This window comes from Bombyx mori, chromosome 9 (genome assembly GCF_030269925.1).
Source record: "Bombyx mori chromosome 9, ASM3026992v2".
NCBI classification, from domain to species: Eukaryota; Metazoa; Arthropoda; class Insecta; order Lepidoptera; family Bombycidae; genus Bombyx; species Bombyx mori.
In genome coordinates, this window is record NC_085115.1 from 596988 (window position 1) to 614556 (window position 17569).

Below are 17569 nucleotides of genomic sequence, written 5' to 3' on the forward strand. Positions count from 1 at the left end.
TAAAAAGTATTTATTTCTGTCACCCTTATTTAATATGCCAGACATTTATAAATAGCCTGACATGTTTCAGGGATACTATTTGTCAGCAGGGGTTGGGATATTAAAGAACTAAATTTTAAATCTTGATACGAATTTCCTGGTGCAAGAAATCATAATTAATGTAACAACCAATCTTTCTTTTGAACTTTTAATATCTTGTAGGATAGTATCCTGATTTTGAAGAAACGGTGTCACAAGGTTTAATATTAAGTCAACCGATCTCGAATCCATTCGTAGATAATTTCAGAAGTCTGAAGTCTGGTTCTAAATCATTCATAATCTTCATATTTGCTAACTTTCCGCACAGCAATAAATACATATTTCTTTACCCATATTCTTCTTTTTGTTTTTTTGTTTCTATTGAGCCGACAGCGAGGGCTACACCAAGACTAATTTTTTGTTGTCTAGACAATACTGGGGCCATCCTTTTACACACACGACAAGTCCTACTTCGTCGTCCTACTATTTCAGTCGACTAAATTTAGCCAAATGTAATAAGGCTTTAAGGCCTTACGTACATAGATAATAGATATAACTCTGATAATTTCACCTAAGTGAAATCGGGCCTCAAATCAAATTTTACAATAACAATTATAACATTTCATATAATAATAAAAACACTGATTTGACAGAAATGGAATGATGATTTTTCACGAATTGTTTTGTTTGTTATTATTACCAGCTATTATGTTTCTTTTTTATTCTACTTATGAACCATTCAACATTTTAGTGTTGCAAATTAAATTCAAACTATTTTAATGTAACAAAATTTACAAAATTTTACGAAAACACTTCTGAAGCCCTTTGAGATGTGACCAATCTTTATTAAAGATCAATCACGATGGGCTAAAAAATTGAGTTGCAAATGGTCATATGGTTTTAGGTATATTAGGTACCCACTTCGTTCTCTTAAATAGGTATTCTGTATTATCTATGCTCGAGGCTGTATGGGCTTAGATTCCCTTTGCCTTTCTTAATAAGGAAAAATGGTACAAAAAAAAATCTTTGTTCGTTTTGAAGTTTTTGAATTTGGTTCAAACAAAACAGTTCAAAAGTTTTTAACGTAGGTAAAAACATTAAGTTTTTATTAGAAATATTTTCTCTTTCGTTAAATAATTTCTAAAAGAAGTTTATTACTCATGTATCATCATATAATTTGCATGTTCTTTAATATTTAATATATATTCAAGTTTTAGCAATAAAACAAAAGAACAAGATGGAAATAACGACGAACTCAGAATATTCAGCAGAGAAAAATTATATTAAAGAAAACTTTCTCTTAGATATGATCAAAGAAGTGTGTTCTGAACAAATTTTATCAACTAAAATTAAATCCAAAATCACCAAAATAATACAAGAATGTAATCTCGAGAAGTATTCTAGTCTTCACAAAATGAGCACGGCAGACGAAAATACATCTACTTTACTGGGTAGTTTTTTTACTGTATTGTTAAATAAACGAATTTAAGGCCCAATGTTTTTAAATATGATTGCCGAAGCCCCTACACACCACAATGTGAATTAGTTACAAAAAAATGACTGCGCGTAAAATATAGATCCAAAATAATTCTTAATATGAATAAAAAAAATTATAAACGCCAACTTATTCAACAATATTTGCAATCTTTCGTTTTCTGTTTATTGAATTGTCAAACAATTTTTTTTTTTTGTATATTTCGAGGTATGAAAGCCTATTTGGTTTATGCACCATTTTGTTGCAACTTTACACAAGAGCCGTTTAAAGTTTAAAACTTTAAAAAATATACTATAACAAAAAAACTTATTCAGCTACTTGGGGTAAACTTAGTTGAAGTTCAATTAAAAACATCGAATTGTTGATACCAAATAAAATGGACCTTTAACTACAAAGATAAATATCACATATTAAGCAAAATATTGCTTAAATCAAACAGTAGTTCACCTCTTCATATAGTATAATTAATACACTATTGTTTTTTTTTACTAACAAGAATAGAATCACTTAATAAGCTCTGATATAAAGCGAAGATTTTATTATTAATGAAGGGAGAACATGAGCTACTACTACAGAAATAAGGACAAAAAAATATTATTTGAAAAACATAATTTCAGGTGTTCTAAAACATATTTCAACTGAACTAACATTTGAGGAACAAATTGAACTAAATGAAGTGTTTTTACAGAAGATACAGAACAAGTTACCCGTGCTAGTCACGCAACTGGAACAACTTAAACTGTCAAGGCACACATGTAAGATAATTTTTTTAAATTTAATCTAGGAATTAAATTTTTTTTTTATTTCCTTTGTAGGCAGACGAGCATACGGCCCACCTGATGGTAAGTGGTCACCGTCGCTCGTGGACGTCCGCAATGCCAGGGGCAGAGCCAAGTCGCTGCCTACCAGCCTAAATTGTATACTCGTATAGCGTGCGGTCAGGTGGAAGCTCGTTCTTCAATATCCATAAGCTGGGTGAGTGAGATTTGATAACGGACCCTTGAATACCTCCCCCCCTCCCCTTGACTCCTCATAACTGCCCATGCATATCGCCTCTCTTAGGAAACCAACAGGGTTCTTTGTGGAATATAGCCCAAGTTCACCCTAACTCTACAAAGTAAATGTTAAGACCTGAGTTAGTTGAGTTACAGGGCTATCACAATAATTTCCTTGTTTTTCAGCAAACTATAGCAAATTATAAATATGCAACTCCATGAGTATCTTGAGGATAAACAGTTGATCTGTGAATAACAATATTATTTCCATTATGGTTGCTTTGCATGCAATCTCTTGTATACCTTAATATTGAGCTGGTTGAAGTCTTGGAGAGCAAGGGTGAAACTCTTGTTGTTAGCCTTAATATCTCAAAAGGTCTTAGATGTAGTTTAGTAAAAAATACTTCTGTAAAAGTAACCAGCTTTCAGAATATCCAAGGGAATCTGCAAGTAGATTACTAGTCTTTTGGCTGGATGGAGCATCACAATCATCATTGTTGATTACTGTTCCAACACCATGACTATTAACTGTGACATTCCACAAAGCCCTACCCATACGTTTTATCCTAAATATCAAAGGCATGACAGCACTGGAGATGTATAATATATCAGCAATTAGAGTCTCTCTGGGAGCATAATGGAGGGGAAATGATCAAAGATACATTTTATGGATGACGCTGGGCCTTGGCTCTAAATGAGTTGAATTTAATTTAGTTCAGCCATTGAAGACACAGGCTTGCACTCTAATGGTTAAATAGCACCAAATTGTTATAGGTCAGCAATTCGGTGTGCTCTTGCAACCTTCCGAAACTGTTATTCGGGTAGAAGCTCAATATCAGAGTTGTGTGGAGGGCAAAGCCAAGTAAAAAAAGTCCTCAACAGATTGAATTGATGCTTCACCTCTAGACAAAGACTTCTGCTTTAGAAAGCATAAGTTTTGCCTCACAGGAGTACTGCTTGTTTTCACCAATCAAAATCACCAATTTCTAATTTACAGCAAATGAAAGTAAAAAAGAAAAAATCAAAGCATTGAAAGAGAGTATAGACACTAAATTAAACAAGCTTAAAGATCAGGAGAATGAAAAAGTAGAACTTATGATGGAGTGGCTCAACCATAGGCTTTTAGAAGTGTCCAAGTTCAATGATGATTCCAGTGAACTATTGACTCTGAAGACTAGGGTACTGGAACTGAAGTCTAAGTGAGTTTTTTAAATGTTATTTAAAAGACAATGCTAAAGAAGCCCCAAAATGAACTTGGCAAAGCATCTGTGGCATGATCGGTAAGATATGGTGGTAGTAGTAGTGGTAGTAGGCAGCGGCATGGCTCTGCCCCTGGCATTGCTGAAGTCCATGGGCGACGGAAACCATTCACGATCAGGTAGGCCGTATGCTTGTCTGCCTACAAAGGCAATAAAAAATAAAGTACTAGTGATGTGACTATGCTGTGGCTCAAATCCTTGGGGTGTAACAGAGCAATAGTAAGTAGTTGTTCTGTGATTAGGAATAACATTGTGCAGTGAAAACAAGATCAAATTATTAATGTTAGAACTTATTTGTGAGTTTGCACAAGAGGCACTAATATGTCAACATGCCATCTTGTTACTTGTGCTATTGTGTAACTGCTGTGCAAATAAAAGATGCCATTTTTAGCCGTATTTGAAAGGCAACAGAAACTCATTAATCTTGTTTTAATAAACGGCATTGGTAAAATCAAATTTTACATATATCTGAATTCCTATGTAAATATTCCTTAGTTTATTTCATATTAAAATGAAATCATAACTCATTGCCAGGATACTACATCTACAAATACTACAGAACATCTTCACAGAAACCAACCAGTCTATCAAAGCCTATACTGAAGTGCACAAGGACATTAAGGAGTGTATTACTGAAACAGAAGAACGGATTAAACATTTTAGGAGCATCATCGAGAGTGACTGTGCTTGAAACTCTGACGAAGACAGATTAACTGTTAAATGAAATAAATTTTTCAAAAGCAAACGTTAGAATATTTAGATATATATATTTTTGTCATAATCAAGGCCTATTTTATTCATAAACCTCATAAGGTTCCTTTAATTCTCTGAGAAATATTAGAAAATTGTTTAGCCATGTAAAAATTTACTGTTTGATTGATAACGAGCTATCGGAGTTATAAAAGCATGTTACAAGAGAGTGACAAAAGTTGTTATTCGTAATCGTTTAATAGAGGTAAAACTCTTTAAAAGTTTGATAGCGACAACCACAAAGGCGTTCTTTACAATATCGCGTATTGTTGAGAAATTAGAGGTGAATTAAAGGTGAGTGGTTACCGTCGCCCATGGACTTCAGTAATGGCAGGAGCAGAGCCAAGCCGCTGCCTACTGCAGATTTTTCCTCATTATTTTTTTCTTTGGCGTTGCTTATTTCCGCACAACGGAAAACATGAACGGAACCGAAACATTAAATATCGGTATATTTACGAGTACGAGTTCTACCGTGGCCCCAGTGCTGCAGAAACAGCTCGAAGGGCTAATTATGTGTACGGCGCTGGTGTCGCAAAAGAAAGCACAGCACGTTTTTGGTTACAACGTTTTCGTTCTGGAAATTTCGACCTTCAGAACTCAGCCAGAAGTCGTCGTGGCCTAAATGATAAGACGTCCGGTGCATTCGTATATAGCCATGCACCGATGTTCAAATCCCGCAGGCGGATACCAATTTTTCTGATGAAATATGTACTCAACAAATACTCACGATTGACTTTCACGGTGAAGGAATAACATCGTGTACCTAATAAACATCAAACCCGCAAAATTATAATTTGCGTAATTACTAGTGGTAGGACCTCTTGGGAGTACCACCACCCTGCCTATTTCTGCCGTGAAGCAGTAATGCGTTTCGGTTCGAAGGGTGGGGTAGCCGTTGTAACTAGTATACTGAGACCTTAGAACTTATACCCCAGGTGGGTGGCTCATTTACGTTGTAGATGTCTATGGGCTCCAGTAACCACTTAACACCAGGTGGGCTGTGAGCTCGTCCATCCATCTAAGCAATAAAAAAAAAAACCCGTGGGCGGCCGGAGACCAAAGTGGAAAATGAAGAATTAAGGCTATTGTGCAAGCGGATCCAACACAAAGCACTTCAGAGATAGCTGCAGGCTTCGGGATATGTGATAAAACTGTATTAATCCACTTGAAGCGAATCGGGAAATTAAAAAAAACTTGAACGAGGGGTATCTCATGAATTGAGTGAATCGAACTTGCAAACACGCGTCGACTGCTGTGATACTTTGCTCAACCGACACAATAACGAAGGAATTTTAAATCGAATCATTACTTGTGGTGAAAAGTGGACATTGTACGATAATCGGAAGCGCTCGTCGCAATGGCTGAACCCTGGAGACCCAGCTGGTGGTAGGACCTCTTGTGAGTCCGCACGGATAGGTACCACCGCCCTGCCTATTTCTGCCGTGAAGCAGTAATGCGTTTCGGTTTGAAGGTTGGGGCAGCCGTTGTAACTATACTGAGACCTTAGAACTTATATCTCAAAGTGTATGGCGCGTTTACGTTGTAGATGTCTATGGATTCCAGTAATCACTTAACACCAGGTGGGCTGTGAGCTCGTCCACACATCTAGGCAATAAAAAAAAAGAAAAGCCAAATCCTGCCCTAAACGAAAATTGACTCAGAAAAAGTTACTTGTGAGTGTTTGGTGGACTAGCGCTGGTATCGTTCACTACAGCTTGTTAAAATCTTGCCAAACGATTACGGCAGACATCTACTGTCAGCAAATGCAATCCACGAAGTAAGAACTAGCTGCTAAACAACCGAGATTGGTCAATCGCTCTAGGCCACTGCTGCTCCACGACAACGCAAGACCACACACTGCACAACAAACAACCACTAAGTTAGATGAGCTACAATTGGAATGTCTGCGACAACCACCGTGCTCCCCGGACCTTGCTTCAACAGATTACCATTTTTTCCGGAATTTGGACAACTTCTTACAAGGAAAAAAATTCAACTCCGATACGGCAGTCCAAACCGCTTCAGAGTTTATTGATTATCGCCCCCGATGGTTTTTTTAGTAAATGGATTACCTAATGAACTACCTATGAGATGGCATAAGTGCATAGATAACAACAGTGCATACTTTAATTAATTAAATATATTTTACAAAAAAAAAAACAAATGACTTTATGTTCCTCCCGTACTAAACGCCAATTTAATATTATGTAAGGACCTAATATGTTGCAAATAAATCTTTGGTTAAATCAATAAGAGCGTAAAACCCCTATGATATTAGATAAACTAGATTATTATCAGTATCATTGATGAATTTTATTATTCAGTCTATCGTCACGATAACTAATGCACGGACGCGTTCAAAATGGAGGACTTACGAAGTTTAATTGTGTTTGAAATGGTCATAAAAATGTTCAGGTATGTGACTGATGTAGCTTGTTTAAAAACGCAAAAATGTCATTTATTGACACTAATTCTAACAGTAAACTAATTTCTGTTTATAAATTATTTATTTAAATTATTTATTTTGACTTTGGCCAAATCAATGGCATTTCAAATTTAAAAGAAACACTTATTGCAAACCTATGAAAATGTTCAATATATAAGACCTTAATATATAGTACATTCTGTTATTTTTGCTATTATAATATGTTGAATACATTTAAATACAAAATTGTGTAAGTAAACAATTTACTACGATTCATTTATTAGTTTTTATAATTTTTATTTTATTTTATTTATTGCTTATATGGGTGGACACAGCCCACCTGGTGTTAAGTGGTTACTGGAGCCCATAGACATCTACAACGTAAATGCGCCTCCCACCTTGATATATAAGTTCAAAGTCTCAAGTAAAGTTACAACGGCTACCCCACCCTTCAAACCGAAACGCATTACTGCTTATTGCATATTAGTAGTTCACGGATTCTTAACACGAAGCATTTAATTGTTAGTTATTATTGTATTGCTTAATCACAAACTACGAAGATAATTGTAGCTGTCAACCCAATTGTAGCTGTTAATTTTTCAAATAACTGATCTTGCGTTTACGATTCCTTTACAAAATATTTAAGTGCTTGCAATATCACAACTATAATTATTAAAAAAGTTCAATAGGCAAAGAATTATTGTGCGAAATAAGAGTACTCATTTTCTTCCTTATCTATTGAGAAGTAAAGTTGCAATCTGCCCTTACCCTACTAGACTAAAAGGCATACAATAAACAACTCGTCTGCATCCTCACCCGAACGTCCGAGTCTCCTCCGGGATTAAAACTAGGTAGGTGGGGGCGATCACAGTGAATACTGTAACCAGACAAACTTCAAGGATGTCTGACCGACAGAGTCGTCGGTGAAAACGACTCGGTATCGGCTAGTGTGGTCGGGTTAACAGGCTGACCAACTGTCCAGGCGGTGCTGCTACCGAGTCAGAAAGCGATACGGTCTTATCCGTTCATTTTTTTAATATCGAGTCTGCCGCGCGATGGATTGATGACACCGCGCCGCGCGACCTCATCAGAAAATACTAAAATTAAAAAGTGAGAGAAGAGGAAATATTCAAAATAAGTTTAAAAAAAACCGATGATAATATTTCAAAACGCTGCAGGCTATCCTGAACGTAGTTGTATATCTGTACTGTATGTGGAATATCAGTCATGGATGTTGAATGAGTCCATTAGGGGTTTAGAGCTGTCGGGGGATAGGCCCATTTAGCCTAAGCCAGACGGCTTAAACAGCTGCTGATTAATGTGGTTCCGAAAAGTACGACAGAAAGTTTATAAGGCCGGTTTCCTTCAGGTATCCTTAACCAATTTCGTTGCAGTATCGTTTTGGGACAGGTCTATAAATATAATAGGTACACTTGATACGGGGACTATTAATTTATTAAAACATCATTTATTTGAGCTCTCATTACAGACAGTCGTCATTTGAAGTCCTTTGAAGTCGTCGTGGCCTAAATGATAAGACGTCCGATGCATTCGTATGTAGCGATGCACCGGTGTTCGAATCCCGCAGGCGGGTACCAATTTTTTTAATAAAATACGTACTTAACAAATGTCGACGATTGACTTCCACGGTGAAGGAATAACATCGTGTAGTAAAAATCAAACCCGCAAAATTATAATTTGCGTAATTACTGGTGGTAGGACCTCTTGTGAGTCCGCACGGGTAGGTACCACCTCCCTGTCTATTTCAGCCGTGAAGCAGTAATGCGTTTCGGTTCGAAGGGTGAGGCAGCTGTTGTAACTGTACTGAGACCTTAGAACTTATATCTCAAGGTGCGTGGCGCATTTACGTTTTAGATGTCTATGGGCTCCAGTAATCACTAAACCCCAGGTGGGCTGTGAGCTCGTCCACCCATCTAAGCAATAAAAAAAAAGACAAGTTATTGTCATAGCACTCAACAACAAAGAGCATAGCAAACTTCCGAATTGTTTGTTATTATTCTCTATATATTAATACGTGAAGCAAAAACTTTGTATCCCTTTTTACGAAAATTGCGCGGACGGAGGAGTATGAAATTTTCCACATTTATAGAGAATATAGAGAAGAAGTGCACAATGCTAATATTTTTTCTAAATAATGCATAAAAGATACATTAAATCAATAAAAAAAACATCACACACACTACATACCATGTATTTGACGCACACACGCATGCATACTATTTATTGTCAAACTTTTGTTCTTGACGTATGTTGTGAAATTGAGAATAGATTATATTTTGTTTGTCTTTGTTAATATTTTTTTATAGTGTAGCCTTGGCGAAATTTGTGATTATAGAAGTATAAAATACAATTATAATAGTGTACAAACTTACAATTCCAATTAATTATAGTCGAATTTCGACTACTGCGGGACCTCTAGTCCTTTTAAAATGATCCGCGGATTCAGCAGTGTTAAGCCCCACCACGAACTCCCCAACTTTTCTACGAGATGCTTTTCTTCAAAGGAGGCTTGAGAAGGAGGCCGTGACTTGACTGTCTCTGGCACTGCACTACAATAACGGTGATTTACGATCAGGGCTTCACTTTAATCGATGAAGATGCGGAATAAGACAACTAAAGGCGGATTACGGTTAATAATGTCAAATTGAATATCGCCGTTGACGTGTTTTTATCGTCCTGGTAACAGTCAAGGCTGATTAATTATTTATCATACGATTCACTTTAATATGACAAATCACATTTCCTATTATAATATTATTTGCTCCGTTCGAATTCAAAAAAACTCCTTATGAATCAGCCTTAAGTTTGGGTGTAGCAAATTGTACGACATTTATAAATTAACCTAGATAAAAGTTTTTCATTGATAATCGGATTTTTTGTTATGAGTCAGACGAAAAGTTTATCGTGATCATTCGGCCGTTATGGTAATATATGATAAGGGATGTTATCAAGTATCTGTTTTCCCTATTTTATCGTGTACCTGATGCATCGATAGTGTATAAAAATAGTTTCGTACTTCTTTCTAAGCTCCAAACGAAACTACCGGCTTCATGAAGTACAGTGGATTAAATAAATAAAAACATTATTCCTGACATTTTATATCATCGTCATCCATATCTCAGATACTGTTGCACATACGAACACGGCGTTCTGCCAAAATGCGCATCTGAAACGCGCAATATTCGGCTTCAGCTGGGTACTTGTCTAAATCCGCGTCTTTTCGTGCTATATATTTACAAATAAGAAGGAAGAAAGAACATCCAGAAATGCAATATCCAAAAAACTAGATAAGACTTTGACAGCTGGTTACTCTAAATACGAACACTAGAAAAAATACTAAATATTGTAGGTAATAGAAATAAATAATAGTTTAAAAAAACTAACAAAATACGCTTTTATAGAAAATCTAACTAAAAAAATAGAAAATAAATTTTAATAAATAAATAATAAAAATAGTGTAAGAAAATTCTAAAATTCTCCGCCGTTGTTGTGCTCGGGTAATTTGCTATATTGTGTTTAGTGTAAAAATGAAAGAAACAAAAGGCAATAAAATTTAATAGTGAAGTATTAAACAAAGACCAGTTCATCAGATAGCTCTTATTCACTTAGTAGTAGTTTATTTAAAAATTAAAAAACAGTTAAATTGTTTTTTCTGAGTATGGGGGGCTCCGCCCCCCCTACCCCCCGCCAGGGCTTCGCCACCGGACCCCAGCTCAGTACTCCACGAACTTTCGGCCTGGTAGGAGAAAAAATAGTATGTGCACCGCGGGAACAAAATAGGCCATCTCATCCCGCGTGTTTGGTGCACAATATACTAAACATACATAGGTCTGAAGCTAATAAAAGCGTATTAAAAAACCTTCAATGTGTCAAAGTCAAGTAACCATGAGATCTTTTGCGACATTTTCAGACAAAAACTAAAATTCTTGTTATTGGGACGATTCTTGTAATTTTAGTTTTCAATCAAAAGTAACGTGAGATATGAAATTTGTAAGTTGTAACAAAGGCGTGTAGTACTTTTTTTAAAGTTGTTAAAGCATTCTGTTGCCGAATTACGAACTAATTTTACAAATAACCGGTTTTGGTTCATTGATAACTTACTAACAAATAATTAATTAAGCTGGTCCTGACCTTTGTGAGTCCGCACGGGTAGGTACCACCATCCTGCCTATTTCTGCCGTGAAGCAGTAATGCGTTTCGGTTTGAAGGGTGGGCAGTCGTTGTAACTATACTGAAATCTTAGAACTTATATTTCAAGGTGGGTGGCGCATTTACGTTGTAGATGTCTATGGGCTCCAGTAACCACTTAACACCAGGTGGGCTGTGAGCTCGTTCAATCATCTAAGCAAAAAAAAAAAAATAAAAAAATATCAGATATTTAGCACCATGGTCTTTATTGCAATAAATTACTCAACAATTCTGTATTTCGTTTTCACCTTTCAATAATTAATAGACGTCGATGACTTTTTAATACAACATTTAATTTTTAATTTTCGTTTTCCACAGACAAGTGTCTAAATCAGCCGGAATAGAATGGGCGCCATTAGACGTGCCAATGCATCGTCGGCTTCAAACCCTTGCTGTGGCCGCCTGGGTATTTCTAGCTATCTTTGGAGAAGGCATCATGCTGTACTTCTTCATCAAGCTGTTGTACTCCAGTTTTTGGTGGCTCGCCTTTTTGTATGCTGTGTGGATGATGAGCGACATTGGGATTTGCCATAAAGGCGGCCGAACGTGAGTTTGTGAGACACTTTCCTGTATACAATCGACAAACAACTTCTCGAGATATCGCCTCCTCGTCCACTTGTTGCCTTATTGATCAGATTACCTGACTGACCTCACCGTGACCCTGACTACGGAACCTTTTTTTTGGGACAAATGATATCAGAACAAAATATAGACTAACTAAATATCAACTCAGCCGGAGTTGATATTTTTGAGAATACAGTACATTCAAAAACAAATGGTAACCCCTTTGTTTTTTAATGTAAACTCCCAAGAATAACTATCATCATCTGTCGCATCATCATGCGTTCCAGTTTGAACCTCGTTTCTCAAGGCGAGTGGCGGCATCCACGTTTGATAACTACCTGACACTGGCTGGGCTTATCTAGGTTAAGCTCTGGCAAAATTACTAAAAATAATAATTTCAAGTTTCAATGTTTACAGAGTTCAATGGGTTCGAAATTGGGGCTGGTGGAATTATTTCCGGGACTTCTTCCCTATCAAATTAGTTAAGACAGCAGAGTTGGATCCATCTAAGAATTACCTCTTCGCGTGCTTCCCTCACGGCGTGCTGTCGTCGGGCGCGTTTTGTTCTTTTGCAACGAACGCGCTCGACTTCCACAAGCTATTCCCGGGCCTGACGCCTCATTTGGTGATCCTCGGGAGACATTTCCTCGTTCCGTTTGCCAGAGACGTAATCCTGTCTTTGGGTACATGTGCGCCATCACAGGAGAGTTTGTTGTATATGTTGAACCCGAAGAGATACCAGGGGCAGTGCGTGGCTATGATGGTCGGGGGAGCCGCTGAGGCGCTGGATTCACATCCTGGGAAGTACATAGTCATTCTCAGCAGGCGAAAAGGATTTATTAGAATCGCCATGAAGTCGGGGTAAGTGAATGAGTTTCTCGCACTCAGAGTGCTTAGTACGATATTTTTAACGTTCTCGATAGCGCAAAAGTTAACTCAAATTTGTATGGAGTTGGAACAGCGCCCCTAGCGGCAAACGAAGGGCTACGTTAAAAAACTCGCACTGAGCACAATGATTTTCTACTAATTAAATTAATAACTTATGTTGACTACTAAATAGTAGTCAACATAAGTTATTATTAGAGTTAACGATAAATATCGTTAACTCGACCGTATATTCTTTATGGTTAATAATAGGTCTATGAAGTTGCCGTTTTACAATACTGGCATTTTCAAACGTAATTCATGTGTGGCTCGGAATATCTCATATTGTATACCTGATAGCATACGATTCCGGTATGCTTAACTTCTTTCTATATGGGCATGCAAAAATGGCCACTGCGCTGGCACTGATGCATCGATTCTATGGGTCCATATTTTGATTCATAGAAAAAAAACATATAGTATGTAGAAACGACATTATCCTTCGATATACTAAACAGCAATTTCGTAGGCAAAGACTTAGACGTAGATAGACACTTACAGCCAATTGAAGGGCTCGTGTTCTTTCTATCGTATGAAGCATATTTCTTTTACAAATTATTTTGTACGTTATGATCCAGCTTTTTTACTGCCGTGGTCCGTCCTCGCCGAACCCCTCGCTTGCGACGAAGAGCTCGATGAGTAAATTAACCCAGAGACACAGCCCACTGAGTTTATCGCCGAATCTTCTCTGTGGGTCGCGTTTCCGATTCAGTGGTAGATTCTGCGAAGGACTGCTCTGCCAGGGCTAATGTTAGCCGGTTTGAGCCCTGAGAGTTCACCTACACGCTAGGGTAACGGTGATATAGCATCTCAAGGCGATCAGCAAAGATCGAAAAAAAAACTGCCGAAGAAAGCAGATGAAGAGAGGCAAATCTGATGGCGATTGGGTCTGATGTTCATATACATCAGCAACGGGCACAACTGAACAACTGCCTATTACTTAAAATCCTTTCAAACCTCGTTGAGGAGGGATTTGTTATAGCGATTAGAAAACGAAGGGAAGTTCGAATTGTTTGTAACGAACAAAATCTCACGAAACGCATTGTGGATGCGCGCAGTTATCTGCCCCAATGGCGGATGAAACTTTGGTAAATTCTAGACGACGGGCTCACATTAAGCAATGCGTGCTACAACACGCTACATTGAGAGTATAAACTATAGCTTGGTACTGAATTCACGCTGACATAACGTCATGTAGTGTTAATATTCTGATCAATATTACACATTTCAGAGCGTCTCTAGTACCTGTCTTTTCGTTTGGCGAAAATGAAGTTTTCCGACCTCTTCACAATAGTTTAGTGAGGAGGTTTCAGGAGAAGCTGCGCCGACACACCGGCATAGCATCGGTCTTCCCTTTGGGAAGAGGCTTGTTCCAATATTCCTTTGGTGTTGTACCTTTGAGGAACCCTGTCACAACAGTGGGTGAGATGCACTTGATTGTCAAGTTTTTAGGAATTGTTATGAATTTGAAACCAACTAACTGACCTCTCCCCGCTTTATTCATTGGTCACCGGATCCTATTGACTGCCATGCATCTTTAGAGCCGAGTTAGAAGTCTTAGATCATATAGCGACTGCCGCAGAAATAGACAAGACAGTTGTGGTGCCTTCTTATGTGGACGCACATATTCCATCAGTTTTTTTTATTTATTGCTTATAACTGGAGCCCATAGAATTTTACAACGTAAAAGCGCAACCCACCTTGAGATGTAAGTTCTAAGGTCTCAGTATAGTTACAACGGCTGCCCCTTCAAACCGAAATGCATTACTGCTTCACGGCAAAAATAGGCAGCGTAGTGGCACCTACCCGTGCGGACTCACAAGAGGTCCCACCATCAGTAAACCCCTGGTAGGGTAATACTTGTATTATGGAACTGAGATCTAAAACTCATTTCTCAAGGTGGGTAGCGGCATTTACCTTGTTGTTGTGTAGTAACCATTTAATACCAGGTGAATGAAATCGTCCTCAAATCTAAACAATGAAAAAATAAAATACATACGAGCACACCGGGCGCTTTTTTTAGGTGATCATGTATCGTGAAACATAAACCGTGACGCTTGGTCGTAAAGAATACTTTGAAAGAATTTTAGGTGTGCAGCTAACTGTTGCTTGTTGAACAATTGTTGATTCACAAAACGTGTTTTTGCAGTGGGTACTCCGATGGAGGTGAAGAGGAATCTCGACCCTACAGACGAGGAAGTGGATGAGGTCCACGCGGAGTTCACGAGGCGGCTCGTTCAACTCTTCGAGAATGAGAAATCCAAGTACTTGAAGAATCACGAGGAAGTACAGCTTGTCATCACCTAGTACAAGGCTGAGGGAATATTGTGAAACAATTTGGAGTAGCTGTATTAATCACCACAAGTTTTTAATTAGCAAAAAAAATAATAATAGGCCACTTAAAAAATGAATTTTTGTTACAACTTAAGTGCAATTTCTATGCGATAAGATCTGTGTAAACAGTTCATATATTTAGAAAATTCTGCAAAGTTCTGCAAGGACGATTTTTCGAATGATTTACAATGAGAAACATTAGGCATTGACTTAAGCAAGATCATGCTTACCTAGCGATAGTTGATTTATTTTGTTTTGCGTGTCAACAGATGATCTGAGTTGGTAAATAAAATATAGTATACTATAATTAGTAAATAAATATTAATATTTGGCTTTGAGAAGAAAACATTTTCGACACAGAATTATTCAAAAACGTTTTTAAGTTTAATTTCAGTAGTCATAAGGCTGTTTTTTTTGCTAATTAAATTTAATATATTGGTGTGTGTGTGTGGTGGTAAAGGTTATTGTAGTGACATTGTCATTCAAGTTCAGTCTAGCAATGACGTAACGCCTACCTACATGTCTAAAGGAAGAAAATAATGATGCAGCCAATATGCATTTTCACAAAATGTACTTTAGACAATCGGCTGATGATGCGTTTGTTGAATTTGATAAAAAAACGACTTATTATATTATTATTATGATTTTTAGATCTGTATCTTGTTAAGTTTAAAATAAGTTCTACTACTTGCGTCGATAATCCTCAGTGCTGAGGGTCGTGGCCTCATGAGGCTTGGGAAACTACAAGTAGTGAATAGTAAATAAAAGGAGCGCGTGTCTCCTTCTCCTACTCGCGTCGTTTCCTCACTGCTGAGGGTCGTGAGCATCGTGCTTAGACAGGGTTTCATTTTTTGTTATGTCTCTGACCGCGTTAAGGGCTTCGTGGAATGAGGTTTCTATGTAACTCAGTAGAGAAGTAAATCTTCCTAAGTGACAGGGCGGGAGAGGCCCATTTGCTGTGCTGGTGGTAATACTTATATGTTACACTTAGGTATTTTTTTTTATGGCTTAAATGGGTGGACGAGCTCACAGCCCATCTGGTGTGAAGTGGTTAATGGAGCCCATAGACATCCACAACGTAAACGCGTCACCCACCTTGAGATATAAGTTCTAAGGTCTCAAGTATAGTTACAACGGCTGCCCCGCCCTTCAAACCGAAACGCATTACTGCTTCACGACAGAAATAGGCAGGGTGGTTGTACCTACCCGTGCGGACTCACAAGAGGTCCTACCACCAATAAAAAAGTTCGATATTTATATGTTTACTTAATTAATTGATCGACCAACAATAACTAGAACCGCGATAGGATTAGTGATTTGGAGCGAGGGGTCACTGAGCTATAGCCAGAATCAGTTCTGTTAAGTAATCAACAGTTGATAAAAACGAGGAATAAACATATAACGCACTAATGACATTAACTATTTGTAGTCTGGGTGTGATTGTTCTATTGATGTATTTATTACAAATATTTATTGTAACAAGCTTGAAGCTGGTTAATATCGTTTTTGGGCCTTTTGGCAAACGGGCTGACGGCCCACTTAACCGTGTGTGGTTACCGTCGCCTGTGGAGGTCAGCAAAGCTGGGCACAGCCGAATTGTTTTCTAGAAGTTTCGATATTAACTTCAGACACGTTCTTATTAACAGTAACTTAACAACGAAGCAGAACGAATGAGAAATTTAATAAATGTTTTCTTGTTGAAATGTGTATTTTCCTTTGATTATTTCCTAGTGGCCCAATGTGTGTAGTCGACATTAGCGCAGTTACCCGCAGACGAATGAGCAGCGTCATTAAGAAATTTCACTGTAATTTGATGTCGTCATAAAATTGACTCATTTTTGATACGCGGAGCGCTCCGTCTTGAGGTGATTCTTTTGCAACTGCTCACGTTATTGTGACTAGGACACGAGAATCTATACTAATATATAAATCAATAGTGGTTTTTACGGATGTTCCGTTATAACTACTGAACCATGCATCCGATTCACTTTAAACTTGGTATCCATGTAAAAAATACATGTATTTAATGGATAGGCTAATATTTATATGAGTGTTGGACTCCCTAATAATAACGAGAATAAATAATAATGTAATTTTAAGTGCCCAACGAAGCGGGCGAGTACGGCTAGTACTATAATACATAAAAACTCGATCTTTTCTAATATCTTAAGGCATACAATTGCCTGTCGTTTCGACCCTGAGGATTGTTTGTATCGCTTCCCTGTACTCCGCTACTGATATTCAAACACTGCAATTAGGTATAGAAGTTAAGGCTCAGATTGATATTGGCAAAGGTATCCATTGCCCTAGACGCTCATTCTTGTTTTTATTGGCCGTCATGCTCACGGAGTGTGTGTTGCATAGGGTCCAACTCTTCGAATCAGAATGAGCAGGTCATGGCCGAGCTCATCTTACGCAGATGCCCCCAATGCCGATATTCCTTGTAATGGCCTCAATTACTTTGAATTTTCCTACATTTACTGGTGGTAGGACGTCTTGTGAGTCCGCACGGGCAGGTACCATCACCCTGCCTATTTCTGCCGTAAAGCAGTAATGCGTTTCGGTGTGAAGGGTGGGGCAGCCGTTGTACTGTTAA

General features: G+C 37.8%; 2 protein-coding genes across 4 annotated transcripts; both read left to right on the forward strand.

Moving 5' to 3' along the window:
• The first annotated feature begins 989 nt into the window (after window positions 1-989).
• On the forward strand, window positions 990-4552 carry LOC101747019 (uncharacterized). Of its 3 annotated transcripts, none has more exons than XM_004922834.5 (5): window positions 990-1102; window positions 1230-1469; window positions 2131-2268; window positions 3506-3707; window positions 4302-4552. In XM_004922834.5, the coding sequence occupies exons 2-5, from the start codon at window positions 1256-1258 to the stop codon at window positions 4456-4458; spliced, it is 711 nt and encodes a 236-aa protein (XP_004922891.1). In that variant the 5' UTR covers window positions 990-1102; window positions 1230-1255; the 3' UTR covers window positions 4459-4552. The 3 variants fall into 3 exon arrangements, with proteins under 3 accessions (XP_004922891.1, XP_004922892.1, XP_037868747.1); XM_004922835.4 differs by having other exon boundaries at window positions 1009-1106; XM_038012819.2 differs by having other exon boundaries at window positions 1051-1469.
• A 2258-nt stretch (window positions 4553-6810) lies between these two features.
• LOC101743526 (2-acylglycerol O-acyltransferase 2-A) lies at window positions 6811-16676 on the forward strand. The gene is made up of 5 exons (XM_004922893.5): window positions 6811-6932; window positions 11470-11697; window positions 12133-12576; window positions 13871-14061; window positions 14789-16676. The coding sequence occupies exons 1-5, from the start codon at window positions 6880-6882 to the stop codon at window positions 14944-14946; spliced, it is 1074 nt and encodes a 357-aa protein (XP_004922950.1). The 5' UTR covers window positions 6811-6879; the 3' UTR covers window positions 14947-16676.
• Window positions 16677-17569: the final 893 nt, after the last annotated feature.

Coding starts and splice junctions, on each gene's coding strand:
- LOC101747019 (XM_004922834.5), top strand. CDS start 1,256: ATGGAAATAACGACGAACTCAGAATATTCAGCAGAGAAAAATTATATT. Junction 1,470..2,130: donor AAATACATCTACTTTACTGG/GTAGTTTTTTTA, acceptor ACATAATTTCAG/GTGTTCTAAAACATATTTCA. Junction 3,708..4,301: donor GTACTGGAACTGAAGTCTAA/GTGAGTTTTTTA, acceptor ACTCATTGCCAG/GATACTACATCTACAAATAC.
- LOC101743526 (XM_004922893.5), top strand. CDS start 6,880: ATGGAGGACTTACGAAGTTTAATTGTGTTTGAAATGGTCATAAAAATG. Junction 6,933..11,469: donor ATGGTCATAAAAATGTTCAG/GTATGTGACTGA, acceptor CGTTTTCCACAG/ACAAGTGTCTAAATCAGCCG. Junction 12,577..13,870: donor AGAATCGCCATGAAGTCGGG/GTAAGTGAATGA, acceptor TACACATTTCAG/AGCGTCTCTAGTACCTGTCT.